The 23247-nt window shown below is 48.2% G+C and overlaps 1 protein-coding gene across 4 annotated transcripts in view; it reads left to right on the forward strand.

Annotated features, from left to right (window-relative positions):
- The first annotated feature begins 8263 nt into the window (after positions 1–8263).
- Positions 8264–23247, forward strand: part of FLI1 (Fli-1 proto-oncogene, ETS transcription factor) — a 122724-nt gene continuing 107740 nt past the window's right edge. The window contains exons 1-2 of one of the 4 annotated variants that reach the window (XM_037505611.2): positions 8264–8518; positions 9674–9754. In XM_037505611.2, coding sequence (XP_037361508.1) covers positions 9716–9754 — 39 coding nt within the window. In that variant the 5' untranslated portion in view covers positions 8264–8518; positions 9674–9715. The other 3 variants (XM_037505614.2, XM_037505613.2, XM_037505612.2) reach the window with 3 other exon arrangements.

The following is a 23247-nucleotide window of genomic DNA, read 5'->3' on the forward strand; positions in this document are numbered from 1 at the left end:
TTACTTTATAAACGCAAGAAGGCCAGATACAGGAGGAGATAAGCACTCAAGATTGCAAAGTGCTTATCATCTCTCAGGGTTCTGAGTCCCACAGCAGGACCAGTTTCTCTTCTGAAATGCAGGCTAAATTTCAGTTGGATTCCAAATCGAAAGGACAGCCCAACTGAAAAATATGATGGGCGCCCACACTTATTAGTCCTTGCAAGGAAACCACTCCAAACCACTTGCTGGATTTTTTTTCACTAGTTATGGTATTCTCGCCTTGGAAATTCTGAAGCTAATTTAGAGCATCTCCCTCTCCACCATAGCTGCCCCTTGGAATTGACTGGGGGCACTGTAGAAAAGATGGGGTATCTGGTTCCCCAAGCTAGTGGTTGAAGTCAGGGTACCTACTTGATTGTCTCAAGTGACTTGCAAACTTTTTTTTATTTTTATATAAATATTTTTTTATTTTTTTTTTACATAATTGTTCATTTTTAAACAATGTTTGCTTTCTCCCCCTACCCCCAGATGTCACTTTTTAAGGGAACTCTTCTCCCTGACTATGAATTTTCCCTGCTGGTGATGTTTCTATAAAAAATGTACCAGGAGGAAGAGGGCAGAGGCCTCAAAAGGACAAGAGGTGGCTAGCTGAGTTAATAGGGGACAACTTCTTGTCCTCTATAGTGCGATTATATTCAAGAATGTTCTTCTAGACATATAGGCCAATCCATGCCCTGGTTGGTGCCTGGGAATTTGAGAAGGTGCATTACATACTGAAAGGGGAACCCTATTCCTTTAAGGTTCGCTCCATTCCACCCTTCTCTTCTAGACACTTTTTGCAAAATGGAACCATATATCACCCAATTGCTTTTTCCATTTCCATGTTATGAATTATTTTGGAAAATTGAGAATTTGAGAGTCAAATACACAGTTCATCTGTGTGTTTATCATGAGTATGATATTAAAAAAAAAAGAAAATGGGGTTTGGAATACAGCTATGCTCCCTTTTCCCTTGTTCAAAAATCTAGAAGTCACTTTACTTCACAGAGTCTGATTTTAAACCATACACCAAGAAAACGAAAACATACCATCTACTTTTGATCTCTTATCTAAAGACACCAGGTTTGCTCAGAGGAACTTGCAAGGCTGGGAGTCCCCAATGTTTATTGTGTTAAGTGGGGTGCATTGTTTCATGCTCAGCTGTGAAGCACATTGAGTGATACCGGGAAGCCACGTTCTCTCAGGGACCCCACTATTGCCTGTCTGTCAAAGTCGAGGTGCACCAAAATAATAATGACACATCACACCAGTATCTGATCGGGCAAGTATTTACGCAGCATCTTTTCCTCCTAGAATTTGGAAACATTTGGACAAATGCACCTTAGTTCTTGAAAGACCATCGTTAGGGAATAGTACTAAGGATATTATTTATACGTCTCTTCATTGAATTCTCAGTCACACTTAACCCCCACTCCTCCCATCTGCACTAAAAAATATACTCCAAAGTTGTTCATGTCACATATCACTGGCTTTGATCCAGTTCAATGTTACTGGGTAGTTTTTCTGTTTTTAAATTGGGGTCATGAAGAACAAAAAGGGGCATCTCTGCTTTGGCAACACTGCCCTTTTATGCTCAGTAACCAGAGTAAGTATACTTTTATTTCTTGGGATTTTTCTCAAAGGGCAGTTTTCACGAAGGGTGATTTTTCTTTTCAACAAATGCAACCATCTTCTATCTCAAAGTTACACCAATGGGTCCTGTTGTCCCACTGTAGGCAAGTAGACTGTGAATCCTTTAAAGTCACTATTTTCATTCTCCTTCCAACAGTGATGGCAGCTTTTTCTACAAGAGGGTTCTGAACCTAATGCTTCTTTTAATTCTGTTCTTTCTTCTTTTTTAGGGTTGAGTAAGTCGAGATTGATAGAGCAAATATACAATAGACTTTGCAAACCTTTGCCTTCTCAGAGAGAGCAAAGTGATATTACTCAGATCCTTTTCATGACCTATGCTCCTACCCCTGGCAAACGAATGAATGAATGAATGGAGGAATGAATGATATTCCACTTAGTCAGAAAAGATTCACCCTGCCTGGAACCATACTGGCAAAACTACAAAGGATTAATTCCATTTTTTTTTTTTTACAGGAACAGGGATGGAAAACACCCCTGATAACTTGGAAAAATATAACCCTAGATGAGTGTGTATCCACACACATATAATTTATCTATCTATCTATCTATCTATCTATCTATCTATCTATCTATCATAAGTAATTTACTCCTTAGAATTAGTGAACAAATGTAAGCTGAATTGTGTCTCAGTGATAAACTAATAAAATTCAATTAATTTATTAGCATCCACGAGGAGATTGCTTAAGGAGGAGAACAATTTGCTAAGGGAGTTGGAGGGGAGGCAGGTTTATAAAATATAGACAAATGTTTGTTTTCAAGAGTTCCCCTTTGCTTTTAATGCAGTCTAATTCATTCTCCAGTAGCCTCATTTCTTTATCTCCAAGTCTTGGAAACTTTATGTGTGTATTTTTTTTTTTTTGTCTACAGGGGGAAGGGATAATCTGTTAGTTTAGGGGAGACCCTTCCTCTTGCATAAGTTTGGATCAAAGCTCTCGTCACATGTCTCCATCCTTCTTGTTCCAAATGTCCCCTCCCCCATTTTGTATCCCAAACTATCCATGGTAAGTTCCCTTTTTACACTGAAAATACATATGAATGTACTCATGGTGTGTGTGATTGTGTGTGTACACACACACACATTGATATATGATGGGAATCAAAGGTCTGACCAGGTCACAACATCTTAGAATCTGAAGAGACCCCATCTGACTGCTCTTCTCATGGAATGTGTTCTACTGGCTGCCTCTATTTCCTGGACTTATCACCCTGAGCAGATTTTCCATTGCTTCTTTCTGTCTCCTTGTAATTTCCAGGAGAGCAATCTAGGAAGCCTGTCAAGGGTTACAAGAAGACACTGATAATGAGAGATAAAGAGGGTGATACCCCATTGGCTACCCTTCAAAATCTGAAATTATTTGTTGGAAGAGCAGAAAGCAACTTCCTTCCTTCCTTCTTCATCATTAAAAACAAAAAGAATAGAAAATCCAGAGGAGACTGAAACTCAATGTGGCTTTGGATTATATTTGGTTTGGAAAGAACCCCAAAGCTAGGTACACGGCTTTAGACACATAGCTATCCATGACCCAAAATATTGTGGATGGCAAAAAAAAAAATGGAGATTGCTCATCATAGCAAAGTTCTAGAAGACTTGAGTGAAGTGGATCAGTGTTGTCAATTCACTTTAATTTGCCTGGAGAAGCCAAATCATGGCAAAATACTATACTTCAGTTGTATCAGTTTGTGTGGACTAACATAATTAAAAAACAATGGGCTGGGTGACTCACACAACAAAAATTTATTGTTTCAGAGTTCTGGACACCAAGGTAAGATCAAACTGGCTGTGGTTTGCTTTTTCCTGAGTCCTAATTTCTTGGCTTCTAGTCAACTACCTCTTGCTGTGACTTCTCATGGTCTTTCTTTGGTGCCCCTCATTTTTGTGTCCTAATCTCCTCTTCTTAAAAGGACACCAACAATACTGGATTAGGGTGTACCTCTTTTACCTTGTTTGCCTCTTTAAAGGTTCTGTCTTCAAATACAGTCACACTGTGATGTACTGGGGTTATGGCTGTAACATGAATTTTTAAGGGAAAACAATTTAGCCCCAAACAAGTCATCTGAAGCAGAACCAAGACTCAAACCTAATCTTTCTAACCTAAGAATATCAATTTGCCTTTGATATACTTTCTTTCCCAGGTTAAATAATCTGGCAGAAGTATATAAATAATCTGGCATGCTCTAATTGGAAGGTAGCTCATGATGATTTAACTATAGCTCAGATAGCTCAGTTAGGTGATTTAATTGATCTAATTACTGAATAAGGAAATGGAGTCCTTGCTTAGAATGATAGAACCCATGGACAACCCCGGGTATTGCCACCCAGTGACCATCACCTGCTCCCCTTTCTTGGATTCCAATCTCTTGCTCTCCTAAACTTCACACCAGCATTACTCAAGCTCTGGAGTGCAAATTTATGCCCCAAGGAAGCAGTTTGATACAAGCTGATGAAAGAGCAATAACCTTGGATCAAGAAACTCCTTGCCTCTTCTTCTGAAAGCAGTTGGAGGGATAAGCTGGTTTTAATGAGTCTTCCCCACTCTTTTCCTCCAATCCTCTTCTCCCTTGCGCCTCCTTTTGACAGCTGTTACCAATTTTAGCAATTTACTTTAGGCAAATTGAAGGCTCCAGGTGACAAAGAGAGTTGACCATACCCTCCTGGAAAATGAGATTTCCCCTGTCCTCCTCCCAGCCCACCATTGCTCCCAGATTGGGTGGTTAGGGCCACAGACACTTCCAGTGTGCACCCGTGACTCTTTCCACTGCACATCTGCACAAGCAAGGCAGGCTTCCTGATCTGCATCCAGCTCTGAAACCCTATCTGAAAGGAGCTCCAGATTATTCCTCACTTCATTCTCAGCTCACTTGTTCTCCTAGGACAGCCACTGAGATTTTTATTTGCACATCTTTTGGAATTAGTACATATTCTGGCTCTTGAAAGTATAGGAAGAGTGGAAAATAGATCACCAACTCCTGAAGAAGTTGGTACAGAACTCAGAGACCAGACAGCTCCATCACATGACCACACTCTGAGTACTTGGAAAGAAGAATGGCTTCCATTAACCTAGTGAAACCATTTATGTAAAAATGAATCCAACACATCAGCGCTGATTCCATGTAACCTTACAAAATAGAAAATGAATCAGTATCATTCAGGTGAAATTTCCTGTCAGTGCTTCCTTAATAAAAATGTAATGTTTTTTTTTTCATTTTATATTCCCTTCTTCAGGTATGGGCCCAAAGGAAGGATGTAGCTAAGTTGCTCCACTTCACTATCAATTGCAGTGTGGATACTAGATATTGGCTGTGAACAAAACTAAGCCCTGCCTTCAGGGAGTTTCCAGTGTAATGAAAGGAGACAAACCTCAGACAGATCTACAAGGAAGGATGTGACAGTGTTATCCTTCAAGAAAAGGAAAAAGGGGGGAAGACGGGCAGACAGACTGTGGGAGAGAGGAGGCGGGAGGGGTAAGGAAGGAAGGAGAGAAAATAGAAGACCACGATGTCAATTTTTTAAAAATAAAATTGACTTCTCCAAAGAGGAAATGCAAATGGCCAACAGGCACATGAAAACTGTTCAACATCACTTGCAATCAGGGAAATGCAAATCAAAACTACCATGAGATACCAACTTACACCAGTGAGAAAGGCACATATTAAAAAACTAGCAACAACAAATGTTGGCGAGGTTGTGGAGAAAAAGGAACTCTCCTGCATTGATGGTGGAAGTGCGAACAGGTCCAATCACTATGGAGAGCTGTGTGGAGATTTCTTGACCTACTAAAGATAGAGCTTCCATATAATCCAGCAATTCCACCCCTAGGTATTTACCCAAAGGACACAGAAACATCAATTCCAAAGGGCACCTGCACCCCTATGTTTATAGCAGCACTGTTTACAATAGCTAAACTATGGAAACAACCCAAATGCCCCCAAATAGATGACTGGATCAAGAAGATGTGGTACATATACACAATGGAATATTACTCAGCAATCAAAAAAGATAAACACATGCAATTTGCAGCAACATGGATGGCGCTGGAAGGGATCCTGCTCAGCGAAATAAGCCAGAAAGAAAAAGAAAAATACCAGATGCTCTCACTCATAGCAGGAATCTAGAAAACCTAAATAAGGGACCAGGAAAAAGAATAACTATAAGAAAGAAAAAATCAAAATCAACAAACAACTATGAACCAGAGACACACTATGGGGGGGGCGGGGAAAGAAGGGATTGGGGTCAAAATAAGGGGGTTGCAACTGTATGGGGAACATAAAAATAAAATTAAAAAACTATATTTTTGTGTCATTCAAAAAAAATTGGAGTAAAAATTTTAAAAAGGAAGAACCAAGGAGAAACGATTTCATCTGAGTGGTATGGCATTAATTAGACAATTTGTTTAGTTCTCACCTCCCCTAATATAGCTCATTTTCAAATCACCAACTTTCTTGAAAAGGAACTATGTTTAAAGTGCATGAAATTACAGCAGCAGTATTATCTGATGTAGGAGTGCCTCCTGTTTTATTTGCGGTTGTTTGGAATAGTGTGCTCGTTCCCTTTGGGAGGGGAGACGATCTCTTCAAAAATTCCAAGAACAAAAATACAGGGGGCCATGGCTCGGGTACCTCTTCAGCCCCTTCCCCTCCCCAGTCCAGTCTTGTTTTCCTAAGCTGTGGTCAGGAATGCGCGGGGCGGGGGGCAGGGTGGCCCTCAGCGCTGAGCCCAGGCAGCCCCAGTCACGGTCCCGGGCTGGCCTTTCACCTCATAGCTCTCCCGGCTGCTCTTATTAAGCAGCAAAATGTTTCAATATGTTGAGCTTTGGGGGAGGGACGCAGAGAAAAATCGGGATATTGTTGAGAAGGAAATAATGAATAACCCTGACGCCAGTCCTCATACCCCCCACGTGGGGAGATGCGGGTGATAAGTGTGCTTTCTCCTGAAATGGAATCCTAGCAATTGCCTTTTGCTCGGGAATCTTCAGAGCCAGCTGGGGGTGGGGAGGGGGAGGTAGGCAGGTACTAAACAAATTTTCTTAGTGCTGGGGACCAAAGTAGTCAGGGATGTGAGTCCCTCGCTCCCCCCCAAACACAACAAAACGAAAGAGGAGGGGGCAGTTTGAGAAATTGAGGCCACTTCTCTAGGTTCTAGGAATTGATATGCTCCCATGTCTACTCTTACCTGTCACCTCGGCTTCCCCCTCCTCATCAACAAGTTCAAGGGCTCTTGTACCTGTGTATTCAAGGCTAGGGCCTCCTCCTGAGCACTTCCTGGAGATCCAGGAGAGGAGTGAGAAGAGAGAGAAACCCACTCGCCAGGGAGGGACCCCAGATGCCTCAGTCAGCAGTGCTCTTTATTTTGTGGAGCACTGATTTGGGGTGGAGCAACTGCAAGACTGAGTGTGAACCCCATTAAGGGCCAGGTCTACAGTGGAAGAAAAGAAAGGAACAATATGCCAAATTTCAAGAAATCACAATTTTTCTTTTTCTTTTTTTATTATTTTTTACATCATTGTTCATTTTTAAACAATATTTGCTTCCCCCCACCCCTCAGGTGTAGTCCCCATAGAGTTTCCTTCACCAATGCACCTATGCACCATCACCTCAGTCCCCTGTGCTGCTCCCTCCCTCCCTCTGATCCCTCCTGCTTCCCTGCAGCATGTCTCTGATTTACAATTGTCCGTTTCTGCTTTGTTGTGTTTTGTACTGTTATTATTTCTTTACACTGATGTGTGTGTGAAAACACAATTTTTAAAAAAGACTTATTTATTTTATGCATACAAAAACTGGGGTACAGGCCAGAGGTGTGGAGGTGAGAGGATTCACCAGAGACAGAGTGGGGAACTAAACAAGCAGATCAACCGCAGTACAATGCTGAGGGGAGCAGCAGGTGAGACAGGAGAGGTCTACTGAGCCATGTGGGTAGCTCCCTGGCCATCTGGGGATTGAACTCGTTCTGCAGTGGCTGCAGACAGCTTCATAGGTTGCTTCTTAACCCCTTGGGCCACCAGGGAGGCCCCAAACACAATTTTGAAGACTCAGAAAGGGTTCCTTAGCAAATGTTTTTAAACGTGTGTGCTGTGCACATGGTGTGTGTGTTTTAAAATTAAAGTCCCATAATAGGGTTGTTTCTCTGACACCAGCAATCCATTTTGCATTTCTATATGCTGCCTAGGAATCACAGGTCAAAAGGAAGTGTGTTCCTAGCAAGGCCCAAAGGAGAAAAAACCTTTTAATAGGAAAGCATTAAGGACTTTAAGATAACAAAGGGGACTTGATCCATAGTATAGAATCCCAAGAAATAATTGTGTGCAGAGCAATGATTTGAACTATATAATCAGCTGGTAGGAGACCTGGGTCTGCATGTCTCCTCCTGGCTTTAGGTAGCTGCATCTTCACATTTTGTGTGTGTGGTTTCTAGGATTCCTTGACATTTCCTAGTAACACAGGGAGGTTTCTGGAAAAGCAGTTAGAGGCAGATGGGTGGCTGCCTATTTGAACAATTCATCAGACAGCAGTTGAAATATTGATAAGAAAACGGAAATCAAATTAAAAGACGGGAAAAGAGAGAGGAAGAGGGAGTGGAGATCCAGAGAGCAGGAGAGAGGCAGCGAAGAAGAAAGCTGAACGCATGAACTGGAGTATTTCCTACAGCCCCCCGGGATGTGCAGGGACTGAGACCATCAGTCTGTATGCTCTGGAAAGAAAGGGAAACTGACTTCAGACAACCAGCACATTTAACTCTGCACTTCCAGGGTTCTGGGGGCTCTGGCCGCATAGAATTTGCACCAAGAACGGAAAACGTCCTGGCGTTGGCGGAGTTGCTCTCCTGCGGGCTTAGGACAGGGTGTCCAAGGTGAGGTTATTTGTGTGGGATCTCTGGGGGTGCTGCCCGGTGCAGGCTCCTCTCTCTGCCTCATGCCTACTCTGGTTTGTAGTTGGGAAATGTAGATTATCTGAAGCTCTTTCTTTCTTATTCTCTTTGGGGGTTTCCCTCCCTCTCTTGGAACTTTCTCGCAGACTTTAAAAGAAAATGGGGGAGATGCTAAAGCAAAGGCACGGGGCAGAGACAGTGACTGGGAATCTGGGTGCCAGCCTGGAGAAATGTACCTTGCCTCTGAACTGGTGTGTGTCTGTTGTGGCTTCAGGAGCCAAAAAGCTGGAATTTGTTAGTAGAGAGAAAAGTGTTTTATCAGAAACATATTGGCTGAGGGAGAAGCTGTGCGCTGCCACGTTAAAGATAAAGTTTTGGAAGAAGGAAGGAAGGGTAGAGGAGAGACAGCCGCCAGACTTGGCAAGGCCGGGAGAGACTCCAGCAGAGGCACCTGGCATCCCAGGGGGTTCTTGCACCCTGCAACCCAAGTATTCAGCATTCAGACATCATGTCTCCTGCCACTGAAAATAAGACATCATTCATTGTCTTTGTCTCTGCCTGGAAAACCTGCTTTCTTTCGGAAGGGTGGAGTATGCTCTGGGAAAAGGACATTCCCAGATCTAAGGAACTTGGAGCCAACCTTCCCCCCTAAACTGTGAACTGGGAGCAGCTAAGCTGCTGACCCTGGCAGAGGCATTGGGGGGAGGTGAAGAGTCAGGCTGAAGGTTTGTGCCCTGAGGGCTGGATCGTTGGCAGCTCTGTGCATATCTGTTTCCTCCGGGCTGGGGTTGCAAAGTGGGGAGACCTCCCTCTGTCCTGAACGGCTCTCTTCTTCAGCCAAGAAGGGCTTCAAATGTAAAGCTACCCGGGTCTGGAGAAGGTGGGGGCATCTGATTACCAGCAGCAGAGGGTTCAGGAGCTATAGGGAAGAGCCCCAAAGGTGTAAGTTGTTCCTCAGTCTTCAAGGATCCTTAGTTTGACATCTGGGAGCAGAGGCACTGAGCAGGCACCTGCTACCTGGGCACTCTGACCCTTCTTCACTGCTCCAGGCAGCCTCTCTTTTGTTCCCCTTATCACCTGCACCCCACCTACTCACCCTTGTTCCACTGGCGAGTGACTGAGATTTTTCCTATCCAGGTTAGTTCTTGGACCTTCTCAACCCTTCCTCAACAATTCAGGATGTTTCAGACAGTCCCCGACACGTCGTCTTACGTCAAGGTAAGACCTGACAGCGTCTTTAAACAGGTAATGATCCCAGCCCCTTGCCTCTCTGGTCTACGGTTCTGTCTTTCTCCCTTTCCCTGGAAAACGGTGCAGGGAGCAGGCTGAGCTCTCAAAAGGTGGTTCTGGAGCTAGGGCCATTGGCCACCAATGGCAGAGATCTTCTGGAATCATTGAAAGAGGAATAACTGAAGCTCTTGGCTGCTTCTATTTGAGAGACTGGAAGCAAGCCGGTGAAACTGGTAACCTCTGTGCAGGGAAGCAGAGACCTGGGGGCCCTTGGAGTAAGGAGAGTTGGGTGCCAATGAGTGGTGAGCTCACACAGCTGGCGCACAGCAGGATCCCCGAGTTATGGGTGGTGTGTATGGGTGTGTGCAAATTAGTTCGCACGTGCGAGCACCCGTGGGAGGGTGTGTGCCAGTGTGAGAGAGATGCGCTCGATAAGGAGTCAGTCCTCAGATCCACCTTCCTTGATCCCAACCGCTCCTTCAGAGCGAAGATTGCTATATTTGACAGCATATGGAAGTTTTTTTTTTTCTTTTCCACAACAGTTCCCAAGAATGTAAATAAACCGAGGCCAGGACATCTGGGTTACACGTTTAATGAAAATCCTGCTGAGGGGCGGGGCCCAGGGCAGGGCGTGGGCAGAGCGTCTTCCCTGGGGTGGGGACAGAGGTGAGGTCTTTCCGCAGCTCAGGCACAACCTTCTTGCCTCCCAAGCAGCCTCACAAAACGGGGGACTTTGGGAGCCTTCCCGGGCACCCAAGGAAAGACTCTCTGCAGTTCTGCAAAGGTGCTCCGCCCTCTCCTTCCCAAACTCCGCCTACCCAGAGCACCCCTCAACCCCACCTTGGAGCTCAGCTCACTCCAGCATCCCAGCTTCTGAGATGGCAAGGCAGTATGGGTCTGTCTAACCCCACGTGGGCACTTCAGTGGGACCCCCCAATTTCCAAGGAGGGCCAATTTTCCCTATCCCCCCCATTCTAGGATTTTTCTAAAGGGGAACCCCTCCCCCAATTCCCAGCGTGACATCCATTTCCCAGTGTGACTTTGGGGAGGCTGGGTGAGGGAGGCTTGACTGGGAAGAGGTGTTTAATCAGCCACTGGGCGGGGGAAGGATGGCTCCCAGGAGGTGCCAGAGAGCGCACAATGAGACTATAGCATGCTTGGGGTCCTGAGTCCAGGTTCCAGCCAGGTTAAGCACACCCACCACTCCCAGTGCACCCAACCCAGCTAAAGGTGTGCTCCTAAATGCCTGTCCCCTACAGCTGCAGTCTTTAACACACACACTCGCACGCACACACACATGCCCCCCAGAGCCTGCACTCATATGGGGACAAGAAGCCTCAGGATGACCTACCCCACAGGGACAAGTGGGAACCCAGGAGCCTGACCCAGGCAGAGTCAGAGAAAAAGCAAAGCTGCCAGGAGAGCTGAGCAGCAGGGTGCTGGGAAGGGGAGGGAAGCAGCAGTCCAGCAGCTGTAGGCCGCCAGAAGAGCTTCTGGCTGCAGGAGCTCTTTTCAAGGGAAAAAAATGGGTTTTTCAACAGCCACAAAGTTTGTATTGTTGCACAAAGGGGTGCATTGATGACGGCGAAAGGTCTACTTGGCAGGGACAATCTTGAGTCTGTTCTGCAGGCTCCCTAAGTCGACCATTTGCCAGAGGGGCATAAACAGTCCTGGGCTGCCAAGCTCCTGCCACTCCAGTCAAGGACCCAACTCTGAGGCTGTTGACAAACACCCCAGGAGCCATGAGCCTAGAGGCCCCCAGAGCCAAGGGTGTCCACCCCACCCATGCAGCCATCGGGACTCTAAGAACCCACAGAGTGTTCAGGGAGGTGCCACAGGAAGTGCTTCAGGCGGGGTAAGAGGCTGGAAAGAGCAAGGGAAATCATGAGCCCCAATAGGTGAATAACCGTGGTAACATTAACATAGCCCTGATCTTTGCCAGGCCCCGTTCTAAGCATTGTATTTGTTCTAATTCATTTAATGACAACCCTAGGAGGTAGTCCATTTGCAGATGAGAAACTCAGGGATGGAGGGGTGGAAAGGGGTGGTAAGGGGTATAGCCAAGACACAGGGCCAAGTTGTGCTAACTGACAGGTAAGCTCTAAACACTCACTTTGTCTTTACTAGAGCCCCGTGAGATAGATTCTAACACCAGTGTATACATGTGGACACTGAGGCACAGAAAGGTTAAGGAGTTTGTTCAAGGCCACACAGCTCGTCAGCAAAGAGATAGAATTCAAACTCAAGTCGCCCAGCCTCCCAAATGAGAGAGAAACTTCAACCAGAACCTTGGACTTGGCAGATACCGAAGCTCCATGTAAATGCTTATGCGCACAAAAAAACGCAAAGTGCTTGTTGATCCCAATGAAGAGCACATCCCTGGAGGCCCCTTTCTTGCCCCACACTATACAGGCAGGGTCCTCCACTTCCCTACTGTTCTGGCTCCCCGACCAACCAGCCCATTCAGTCTATGCAGCATTCTGGGGGAACCACCCCCTAGGAGACCACGGGAGGCTGGTGCCCCCAGAATGTTCAAGCAACACCAGAGCCAGCATCTGCCCCTGAAAGATCCTAAATGGTCCTTTCAGGAGCACGGGTCTCTACTTAGAATGAATGTTGTTGGGAGCAGAGTCTGGGAAGCAGGGAGAGTGGAGAATGTGTAGGCTGAAATTCCCCCTTCGCCCAAGTCCCCCCTGTGGGCAGTGACACTGGGTAAAGGTGCTGACAGCACTGGCTGGTCTCCACGCCTTGTCAGTCTGCCCTCTCTGGTCTGCTTTGGACCCTTGGGATTTCCTCATCGACGCCAAGTGGTCTGGGGACCCGGCCCTGGAGTGCCTCAGGGTTGGGGGCACACAGACCCTCCTCCTCCTCCTCCTCTGCCTTAGGACCCCCGCCCTCCTGCTGCCGCCAAGGCCTCCCACGTAGCATTTTGAACCCTTTTGGCGCTAAGGCAAGAAGGAGCGTGGGGAGCCGGCAGGGTGAGCAGAGGCTCTAAATCTTCCTTCAATCTGTGAGTAGATGAAGGCTGAGAAACAAATTCAAAGCAGGCGCGCCTGCAGAGCCTTCCTGCAGAAATATTCCCCGGCATTCAAGCGCATCCAGGGGCGGCTCGAGCTGCCTTGTTTGGCTAAGGTCAGACGAGACTCGGGTTCTCCAATAAAAATAAATCTCAAATTAATTATGGCCTCGAGCGAGGGGCCAGACACTTGAAGCTGCAGTTGTGCAGTCTGGAGTTTTGGCGCTTGCTTGCCCCATCCCTCCCCCGCGCCCCCTGCCTGGCCCACTCCCCACCCCCTTGCCAGCTCCAATACCCGCCAGGAGGGGCTGGCTAGGAGGGCAGACGCAGGGGGAAAGATCGGCCCAAGACGCTCTGCCAGGCCTGGCATCTTTTAGGGTTTCAAGTGACAGAGTGAACCTGGGTCCCCAGGAATCACAGGGACCTGAATTCTGCTGTGTGTCCTCTCACCCCCAACCCAGTCTGGGACCAAAGAAACCCAGGAAGTCAAGTCTGGAAAGTCTTGACCGGGTCAAAAGGGCTGACATTGAGCTAGCCAAGACACGTTTCACGCCCCTGTGCTGCTGCTTCCCTCCAGAGGGAAGCAGGACTTCCGCATCTTTGAAAATATTGTCAAGTGTTGACCGTGTGAGGCAAGTCATCCCACTAACGTTCCGATGAAAATGGTCCAAATCCAAATGTTTCCTGAATATTTGCCCCCATGTCCATGCCTTCTGTAAGTGACCCTAGACTTAGAAAGGTGTGCTGGGCTGTTGGCTGCTGCCCTTCTGCTGCTGGTAGCTTTTGTTTCAAACGCTGGCTTCCTTTCCTTGTCCCTGAGCTTCCCGGATTCAAAGTCAGTCGGGGCTGGTGAAATGGGCACAGCCCTAGTTCCTGGGCACCAGTCCTGCCCTGTCTGGGAAAGAAAGAGGCAAGACAGCTTCTGGTGAGCCAGAAAGAGGGTGTGTGCAAGTGTGTGGGCTGGGGTAACCAGTCTTTAGCCCAGCCACTGGGAGAAGGGAGAGAGGAAGGTGGGTGAAGATGGGTGGAGGGCAGAGGGCTGAAGATGGGTGGAGAGGGAAGGGGTGGAAAAGCAGAAGGGAGAGTCCTCCCGGCTCCACCAGCTCCAAGACAGTTTTCATTTGTAGCGGGCCTCACCACAGGCTCTCTATCAATTTGTCTCAATGCAAACATTCGAAATATTCTCTTTGGCTGCTCGTGAAAACAATGTGAGCTGCCAGGATCAAACCATCTTTCCAGATGTCTGGTGGTAACCACATTAAACAAGGCAGACTTGTTTACTGTTGTGTTTGGTTAGGGCTCCCCCCCCCCTTTTGGGGCTTAAAAAAGAAGCAGCAGCAGCAGCAGTAGAGCGGAGCTTCAAACCCAGGGTTACATAAGTGGGGCAAGGTTGCCCACCAGCATGTCAACAGGGAATGGAGGGAATCTCAAATTCCCTCCGAGAGCAGTTCAGAGTTGGGGATAGGGGTTCTGCTTTCTGGGTGCAGAACCTTGTGAATAGATAAGGCCTCCTCTTGGAAGGGTTGGTAAATAGCAAAAGGCTTGGTACCAGTGCCAGTCCTGGAGTCACAATGAGAGGGTAGTTGTGCCTATGCCAGCCCCCTTCACAAGAACGAAACTGCAGGACTTTGGTGTAACAGGCAGAAATAAAAAGTGCCACTGGTTCCACAAAGGAGGGTAAGAACTCATTTTAATCTGATTCCCTATTGAGCACTCCCAATGGGAGACAGCTCCCACTGAAAATCCTTGGGGGTGCCAGGGATGTTGGGGTGACTGTACTGATAAATACAGTGAAGACAATCTGTCACTTGTAGGACGCATAGGAGTTGGGAAAAGAATCCTAGCCAACCGTGCTACCTCCGAGGTGGCGCTGAGGTGGCCTTCTGAAGCACTAGCAGTGTGAGCAGAAAGGGGCACAGTGACTGCTCTGGGGGACCATCAACCCCCTCCATCTCCTGTTTGCGCAAAGTAGGAACAAGGACTCCAGGTGGTGGGGTTGGAGTCCTTTCTGCGTAAAAGAGGGGCAGTGGGGCAGGAGATGCCTGGGTTGCTGGCCAGGTCGGTGGGAAGCAGTGGTCTCCCCGCACCCGCCCCAAAGCCCTGTTGTCGTTTGAAGGTCGGCAGAGTCTGGGCTGAAAAGGAAACAATTTGGGGTTTGAAAGGATGTAATTCATTCTTCCTTTCCCTTTAACCTCTTTCCTTTCTGGAAAGCATGTGGAAACGCTGAAGGGAAGAGGGAGAGAGCAGGCTGCTGGCTGGCTGGGGAAAGGAAAGGGTTAAGCCTGATTTCTTTTAATTGAACTCCAGAACTGGTGGCCCCAGGCAAAGGGGGGGACTGACCCCGCTAGCGGTAACCAGATGTGGCGGTCTCAGGGGAGCCCCAGAGCAGACCCCTGGATTGAGAAGCAGACAGGAGGTGGGAGGGGGGGGTCGGCCCGGCCCCTACCCCCTCCCCCACTCCACCCCCCATACACACACCGAGTCTCAATTGCTGGCAGGCTGCACCCGCCGCTCCAGGTCTGGTCACGTCCAGACCCGTGTCTGTATTCGAACCCAAAATTGGAGCTGAATTGATGAGACTAATTTCGAAAAGGGGTGGGGGGAGGGAGGGAGGGAGGCGAGCGAGCTCTTGGGCTCCACGGCTCCTGAAGAAATAAAGAATTAATGTCACCTTTTTCGCCGCTGTGGACACCCATTTGAAACTTTTTCTTTCCAATTGACTCGGATCTCCTCTGGAATTTTTTTCCTCCTTCCCCGGGTGGACTCTTAAATAAAAGTGAGAAAGTCCAAAGCGTGTTCTGGAGAGCGCGGACCAGGTAACCTGTTTTGGAAGTCGGGGTGAAGGGCGCCAGGCGGAGAGCGCCCCGGGGTCCCCTCGCCGAGCCCGGAGCCCGGAGGCGGCCCCAGCTGGAGCGCGCGGCCGCCCTGCGGGGACCCCGGGGAGGTCTCCGCGCGCAGGCCGACGCCGCGGGCGAGGGGGAGGCTGGCCTCCCCGCGGGGTGGGGAACCCGGTCCCGAGCCCCGGCCCTCGGGGCTCCCTCTGGGAGAAGCCAGAGCCTTTGCGACGATGTTGCGTGCCGCGCCCCGCAGACCCGTTGGGGGCAACCAGCGCGGAGGCCACGTCCCGCCGCGGCGGAGGTTTCTCGGGGCACGGGGTGGCATTACCAGGGCGGCTCTGGCCGGGGAGTCCGGGCTGGGGCCTTGGGGTCCGGGTCCCGGGAAGCGTGAGGGTTTTTGACTCCGGCGGGCGCGGTTAGGTGGCCGCGGGTGCCGCTGGTTGCCGCCCTCCGCCGGCGCCGGGAGCGCTCCAGAAGCAGAGGGCCCCGGCGCGCCGCCCTCAGGGCGTCTCGGCTAACAATGCTCCGCGAGCGCCGTCCGCGCCCCGACGGCCGAGGTCGGTCCGCAGCCTCCCCGAGTCCGCCTCGTCGTGCGGCCGAGCGGCTCCGGGGCTGCGCCGCGCCTCGGCACCCGAGCGCCCGGGGGGAGCCAGTTCTCATTGGATGCAATTTTAAATGGTGGGTTCGCTTCGCGCTGCGCCCGGACCGTCCCCAGCAGCTGCGTCCAGGTTATCCCCAGCCCGAGTCAACTCTCCCGCTCCCACCCCCTCCCAAAAAAAAGTTTGACTCCGGCTGGAAAAAGCATTAATGAACGTATCTGTGGGAAGAAACGGAAAGCGAATGAGTCAGGAGGGCCACCTTCGGCCAACGGCCCCAGGAAAAGGAAGGAGGCCAAAGGCGCTTGGTTTTGGACTTTGGGGGAAGGTGTTGGGGCGGGGGTGCAGACTGCGGGAATCAGGGCGCGGGCGCCGGGCGTGGGCCCCGGCATTGTTCCCGGCTCGCGCTTATCTCCCAGGAGCAAGTATCCTGTGCGCGGCGCACGAGTGTATCTGGGCACCTCCACATATTTATATACTGTGTGTGATGCAAAAAGCAGGACCAGCGGAGGGGAGGAAGAGGGGGTGTGGGGGAGGGAACACGAGGGAGAGAAGGGAGAGGAGAGCGCGAGGGGGAGAGAGAGAGAGAGAGAGAGAGAGAGAGAGAGAGAGAGAGAGAGAGAGAGAGAGAGAGAGATAGGACTTCCTCCCCGATTCGCAAAGTGAAGTCACTTCCCAAAATTAGCTGAAAAAAAGTTTCATCCGGTTAACTGTCTCTTTTTCGCTCCGCTACAACAACAAACGTGCACAGGGGAGCGAGGGCTGGGCGCTCGCGGGGGGCACGCAGGGAGGGCCCAAGGCGCCAAGGAGGCCGCGCCGGGCTAATCCGAAAAGGCTGCGAGGTCAGGCTGTAACCGGGTCAATGTGTGGAATATTGGGGGGCTCGGCTGCAGACTTTGCCAAATGGACGGGACTATTAAGGTAAGCGACCGGGCGGTGGGTGCGCAGCGGCAGGGCGGGCCAGGGTGGCCAGGCGGCGGGCGGACTGGGCGCGGGGTGCCGGGGTCCCGGAAGACGTGGCCACTCTCCCTTCCTCCCGCGCCCCGACTGTGCGCCGTCTCCTCTCGCTCGCGGGTCGCGAGTACCACTCGCGGGGTGGACACGCAGACTCCCGGTCCAGGCGGTCGCCCCCTCTAGCCCCGCCGCGGAGCCCGGCCCCCTCCCACCTCGCTTACCGCCGGGCTGCGGGCGGGGGCGGCGTGGAACCTGGGGACCCGGGGCGCCGATCGAAGCCAGTGGCCGGAGCCCTTCGGGTCCAGCCCTCCCACCCGGGAGGAGGGTGCCCTGGCCCTGATGCTGGGCACACGCCCGGCGACTGGTTTCCTCTCACCCGAGGCCGGAGGCGGCTGAGGCGGGAGCTGCAGCCGCCACCAGCTCGCGTCCCAGGCTGTGGGCCCCGGGGCGGGCAAGTGGATTGGTTGCAGGCGGATAGGCGTGCAAGTGAGTGTGTCCTGGGGTCTGTCTGAGCGGGCTCCTCCAGATGGAAACCCCTGTTTACATGTCAGCGCGGGCGGTTTCCCTTCCTCTTGGTACTTCTGTTGCCGGGTTCTTGGCGCTCCGGAGCTGCGGACACCCCAAGACTAACCAGTCGATTTAGCTGCTTCTGGGGCGGGGAAATCTGCTTCCCTAACCTAGGTTTGCGCTGCTGCTCCGCGCCCGATCCCCGGGGCTTCGCGCTCAGCATTTGCGCCAGCCGGGAGAGAAGGCCCCCCAGGGTCTGCTCAAAGAGGGTCCTGCGCACTTTAGAGCCGCTGGCCTTCTGGTGGCCAGCAGGCCTGCCAAATCCAACCTATCCTCCCCACACCTGACGCCCGGGTCTGGGATGCAAAGTGCAGTCGAGGGACGGGTGAGGACCTGGCTTTCATGTCAGGCTTCAGGAAGGTTGACTACATGCTCCCTCTGGAAGGGAAAAGAGGGGCCACCAGCAGAGAGAAGGGACTCCCCCCTTCTGACTGGCCTTAGGGAATAGAGAGGAATGAATGGGACCAGGAATCCCCTGCGAGACTGCCCCTCAAACCCAATCAGGAGTCTGTCTGGAAAAACTATTAGACTGGTGAGGTGGGGACTGGCAGAGCCCGCCAATCCCCAGAACCCAAAGGAATCAGCTCCGTGCTCATGACTGACTATGAGGAGGCTAAGATATAGGCTTGGAGAATTCAAGAGATTTTTATCATTTGGGTGGGGTAGTCGTTTTTATTTTCTAAGGTTTTTTTTTCCCCCTGAAATATGCTGATTTAGGTAAAAGGGGCCAACCGTAGGAACTTGAAAATCTGGAGATGAGATAACTGATTTGCAATGGGTTAAAGGGAGCCTGTGTGAGTCTGGTTCCTCCCGGGTGAGAAGAGGGTGGAGGATTCCTATAGCAAGGGGGATTGGTCTCTGGTGGCTCCATGCCTGTCTCCACATTGGTGTTTGTATTATGCTAGTGTCTCTGAATCTCTGGCTTAATAATAAGGCACACTGCTCTAGAAAACTGGCCCTCATTAGGACACTTACACTTACCCAGAAGGGCCCCTTCCCATCCGGAAGGGTGGTAAGATGGCTCCAAGCAAGGTCTTGATGTGGACACCCTAAGGAGAAGTGAAGCAATATCTCCACGATGCTCAGAACTCTAAGCACAGGCCCTGTGCAGAGGGAGGAAGCTGTGGTCTTGTACCCAGGATGTACTAACCTCTGTAGATACACACAGGGATTGGCATGGCAGGCAGTGAGAACAGGCTTACCCCAGAATTGGTGGGTGTGCCAATTCATCCCATGAATTGGGATGGGCATGAAGGTCTTCTTTTCATGTTGATGGTAGCAGAAGCCTGTGATTCCCTGCAAACCCTCCCAGCGGGACCCTTGCCTCTCATCTAGCTTATCTGGCCACACAGACCCGTATGCACAGAGCAGGGGCTTTTCAAGCAATCTTGGGTCCCCAAAATTCTAAAGGATGGAGTCATTAGTGTATAATTTGTGTTTAGATTGTGTGAAAGCCACAGCTTCCTGTTCACCTGTTTTGGGGTTCCCAGACCCCACAATCAAAATGGTTTAAATACTGCTTGGAGCTGACAGTGGACAAAGAGAGGCCAAGCTGACTTCTGGCTTCCATGAGAATGCACAGTCCAGTAAACCTATTTGAACTTCAGAACCATTGTGAAAATGAAACAGCGGGACTGCATTACCTGTACAGGCATATCTTTCCAAGCCTTTCCATCCTTCAAACATTAGACTTGTACACTCTTACCAGAACGCTTACCCATATGTCCACAAAATCCAGCCCTATACTGATAGGGATCTTAAGACATTGTATACTCTATCTAACTTGTAGGCACAAATCTATCACACGCGTTCCTGATTTGAGTAGCCATGAAAAATCATCTTTGAGTAATTATGGGGTGTATTAATTTAGGCACCTGCATAGTTATTCCTCAAAGAGAAGGCATATCAACATTTCAATATACGTGTGTATGACAGCACTCAGATGGTGTTTCGTCCAGGATGTCAAAGAAGACTGGGTTTCTTTCCAGTAGCCCTTTATTTTGTATATAATTTTCATGATTCTGTGTGGTTACAAAATCTCAATCGTGTTGCACTTGTCATGATAGGTCCTTCTGTATCATGTTTTCTTTTCCTGTCCAAGAATGTCTCCTGGGAACCCTCGGAACACCCAAGTTTGTGCGAGCTAATCCACTCTTCTTTTGCCAGACAAGTTAACCTGTGATATTAAACAACATGCCTCTCTACCCCTGTTCCCAGCAGTGATATTATCAGTGTTGAGAGCACGTGATACTCGCTGCTGCTTTAAGAAATGACCTGGTTTCAAAATCTGCATCTGAATTTTCAGCAGGCCTCTGTTGAATCGAATTATTTCATTCATGGTAGCTTGATTCAATGCGCACGGTGCCATTAAGAATGGGGAAGCAGAGACTGTGAATGAAATAGGGAAATGAACAGTAAACTTGGAGTCAGAAAGTCTGGGTTCATTCTCAGCTCTACTCTTTAATTGTCTTTGGCCGACAGCACAGGATTTGCTCCTTGAGTCTCAATTTCCTCATCTGTCAAATGGAGCCATAGAACCTCTTTGCCATAAGTCAAGGTAAATGAAGTCTTTCACTTAGTTGAATGCACATTAGTTGAATTTCTCCTGGGGGATAGAGCTTGTGGGGGCTGACTGGTCAGCAAATTAGATCACAGGCCTGCATTTACCATAATGCATTTTTTCATTAATCCAACAAATATTTATGATGTGTCTCTTATGTTCCTTAGCTCTGTTTGATGTGTTGAGGATAAAACCAGGATTGAAACCCTGTGGGCATTTACAATCTAGTTGAGATAACAGACAAATATATAATTCTATGTCCAGGGATGATACATCTCCTGAAGAACAAAAAAACAGGTTAGGGAATAGAAAGTTCTGCAACTATATCAGCCAGCATGGTCAGGAAGGATAGGAGCCTCGAAAACATGGCAATGGAGCAATGAGTTGTCATCTCTCACCTCAGCAGAGTGCAGCACCACAGTCAGTGCATGAGAGGTGAGCACAGAAGGACAGAAAGGTTGGTGTGGGGATGTCTGGAAACCAGCAAAGAATATTTTCATCAGACTGGCTCAGGAGGGCAGGTTCTCCTAGCAAAGCAGTGCTTGTCTAGTTGGGAAGTTTCAGGATAGTACCCAGGGAGGGAGAAAGAAGCAAAGTGAGGAATAAGGCTTTACTTCTGTCCTGGAAAGTGGGGCTTTCTTTTAAAATGCTTTTAAAAGAGAAATCATGATGTGTCTGATGCCTTCACTTTGAAGGGTGAACCCCTTCTTCTCTCTGACCTTTTAACCTTTATATCACTTAGATTTTCAAGAATTCCAGGCAGGACAGACTCTGTCTATCTATCCCCATGACCATGAAGAATTGCCTCCCTCAGGGCCTCCCCTGGTGGCGCAGTGGTTAAGCACTAGGCTGTGAAGCTGCCCGCAGCATCTGCAGCACTGGTTGGTTCAATCCCCAGCCATCAGCGTGTGTCCCACATGGCGCGACAGAAGAACAAAAAAACAGGTTAGGGAATAGAAAGTTCTGCAACTATATCAGCCAGCATGGTCAGGAAGGATAGGAGCCTCGAAAACATGGCAATGGAGCAATGAGTTGTCATCTCTCACCTCAGCAGAGTGCAGCATTTCATCAGTCTGCCTGTTCTGTTCCCTGCTCTGGCTCTGGTGAATTCTCTCACCCTCCCACGCTTCTGACTGTACCCAGTGCTTGTATAAATAAATAAATAAATAAATCTTTTTTTAAAAAAAAAAAGTATTGCCTCCCTCAGGAAATCAATTTCCAAATGGTGAATTTGTTCTGTTTGTGACTAATTCCTCCAAAAAGCTTTCTTTCCATTTCTGCTGTTATTCAAGTTCAGATATACAGGTTGACAACTTCAGAGATTATTTAACCCTATAGTTGCATTTTTATGGATGGAGAAACTGAGGCTAGAGTTGTTTAATGAATTATCCAAGATCGCACACAACAACTGACTAGTTTCTAGGCAAGCTTCAATTGAAGCTAATCATTTCTTCTATGGAAGCTTGATTCAGTACAAAGATGGGGAAATAGAGAAAATGCAGACTTGGTGAATGAAACAGAGAAATAGGGCAAGCTCCTAATTCACAAGCTAGTGCTCTTTCCACTATACCATTAAGATTTCATGTACTTTCATTACATTATTGTGAATGGTTGAATTCTAGAGTTGATGTCTACGTGTGTGGGTGAGAGACAGAGACAGAAATGCTTTAAAAAAAAAAATCATGACGTGCCTGATGCTCTGAACTAAAAACACTTCTATTATTGAATGAAAAATGCATTGCTACCATTTATATTAAATCCATACTTTAAAAAAATATTTTAGGGTAGGATTTTTACATTAACTGTTTTCTAAAAGAATTCCTTTTCCTGTAAATAAGCAAGGTCTCCATTGCAAGGAAACAACAAAAAAATTAGTATTTTACTTAAATAGTCAATATGCCCCTCTTCAGATCAGAGGCAGTTAGGCTGAATTTCTATTTTAATTCTCTTCATAATTGAATGTTTGATTATTCAAATAAAATATATTTTGATGCACTAGACCATATCTTATGGACCAACCTTCCAGACTGCGCAGCAAGTAGATATTGAATAACAATCTCATTAAATAAAATTTAAGAGTTTGAGGTCTCATTCTGTTTGGAGACGGCCAGTAAACTTGGCATTGGCTTTAAGAAATGGTTGATTTAAATCAAGCCTAATTTCTAGAAATGTAACATTATTCTACTACTAGTACTGAGTTGCCCCAGCAAAAAAAAAAAAAAGAGAAAATTTGAGAAATATACCACCAGAGTTTCTAACAGATTGAGGCCTCTATCCTACTTCATACTCCAGAAAATATCCTCTGTCTTTAAGTTATCCCTCTAGCCACTTGCCAAATCCTAGTCTTTTCTGGGAGAGGTCTCATTCTAGCTGAAGTTTGATAGATTTTTAGATTTGAAATATACTAATATATGGTTTGAATGGAAAATGTACTATTTCTGTTTATTTTAGACAAGCAGCTACATTCTGTAGATATAGATCAATGCTTTTGTCTTGAATAACATGGCTTTCTTCTTTTGTCCTGTGCCAAAATAGTCTTCCTAAGTCTATTCTTTGCTTGGCTTTTTTGTTATTGTTGCTACCTTGATGATATTTTCATTTGTGTTTTTATCTATTTTATTGAGGTAACTTTGGTTTACAGCATTGTCTGTGATTAGGAGCAGAGGAACATACCCTTTCTCCCCATTGTGCCCCCCACACCCTTCGTAGTTTCATGACATGTTGAAAAGACTAAAGAAAATTGACAAAATCTTCAACTAGCCATTAGCTTTTTTAGTAATCTCAGAACTAAGATTGTTCTGAGGTGTTTTTGCAGGTGTTTTTTCCTCTGCTGAAGACCACACCCTCTTTCATATTCTGTTGCCTTAATGATTTATATCTAAAGTGTTCATCCCAATGTCTTAAGATCCCTATCAGTATTCATCAGTGGGATGGTATTATGAGGTGATGTT

This window comes from Talpa occidentalis, unplaced genomic scaffold (assembly GCF_014898055.3).
Source record: "Talpa occidentalis isolate TD23 unplaced genomic scaffold, MPIMG_talOcc4v2.1 talOcc4.12, whole genome shotgun sequence".
Lineage (NCBI taxonomy): Eukaryota > Metazoa > Chordata > Mammalia > Eulipotyphla > Talpidae > Talpa > Talpa occidentalis.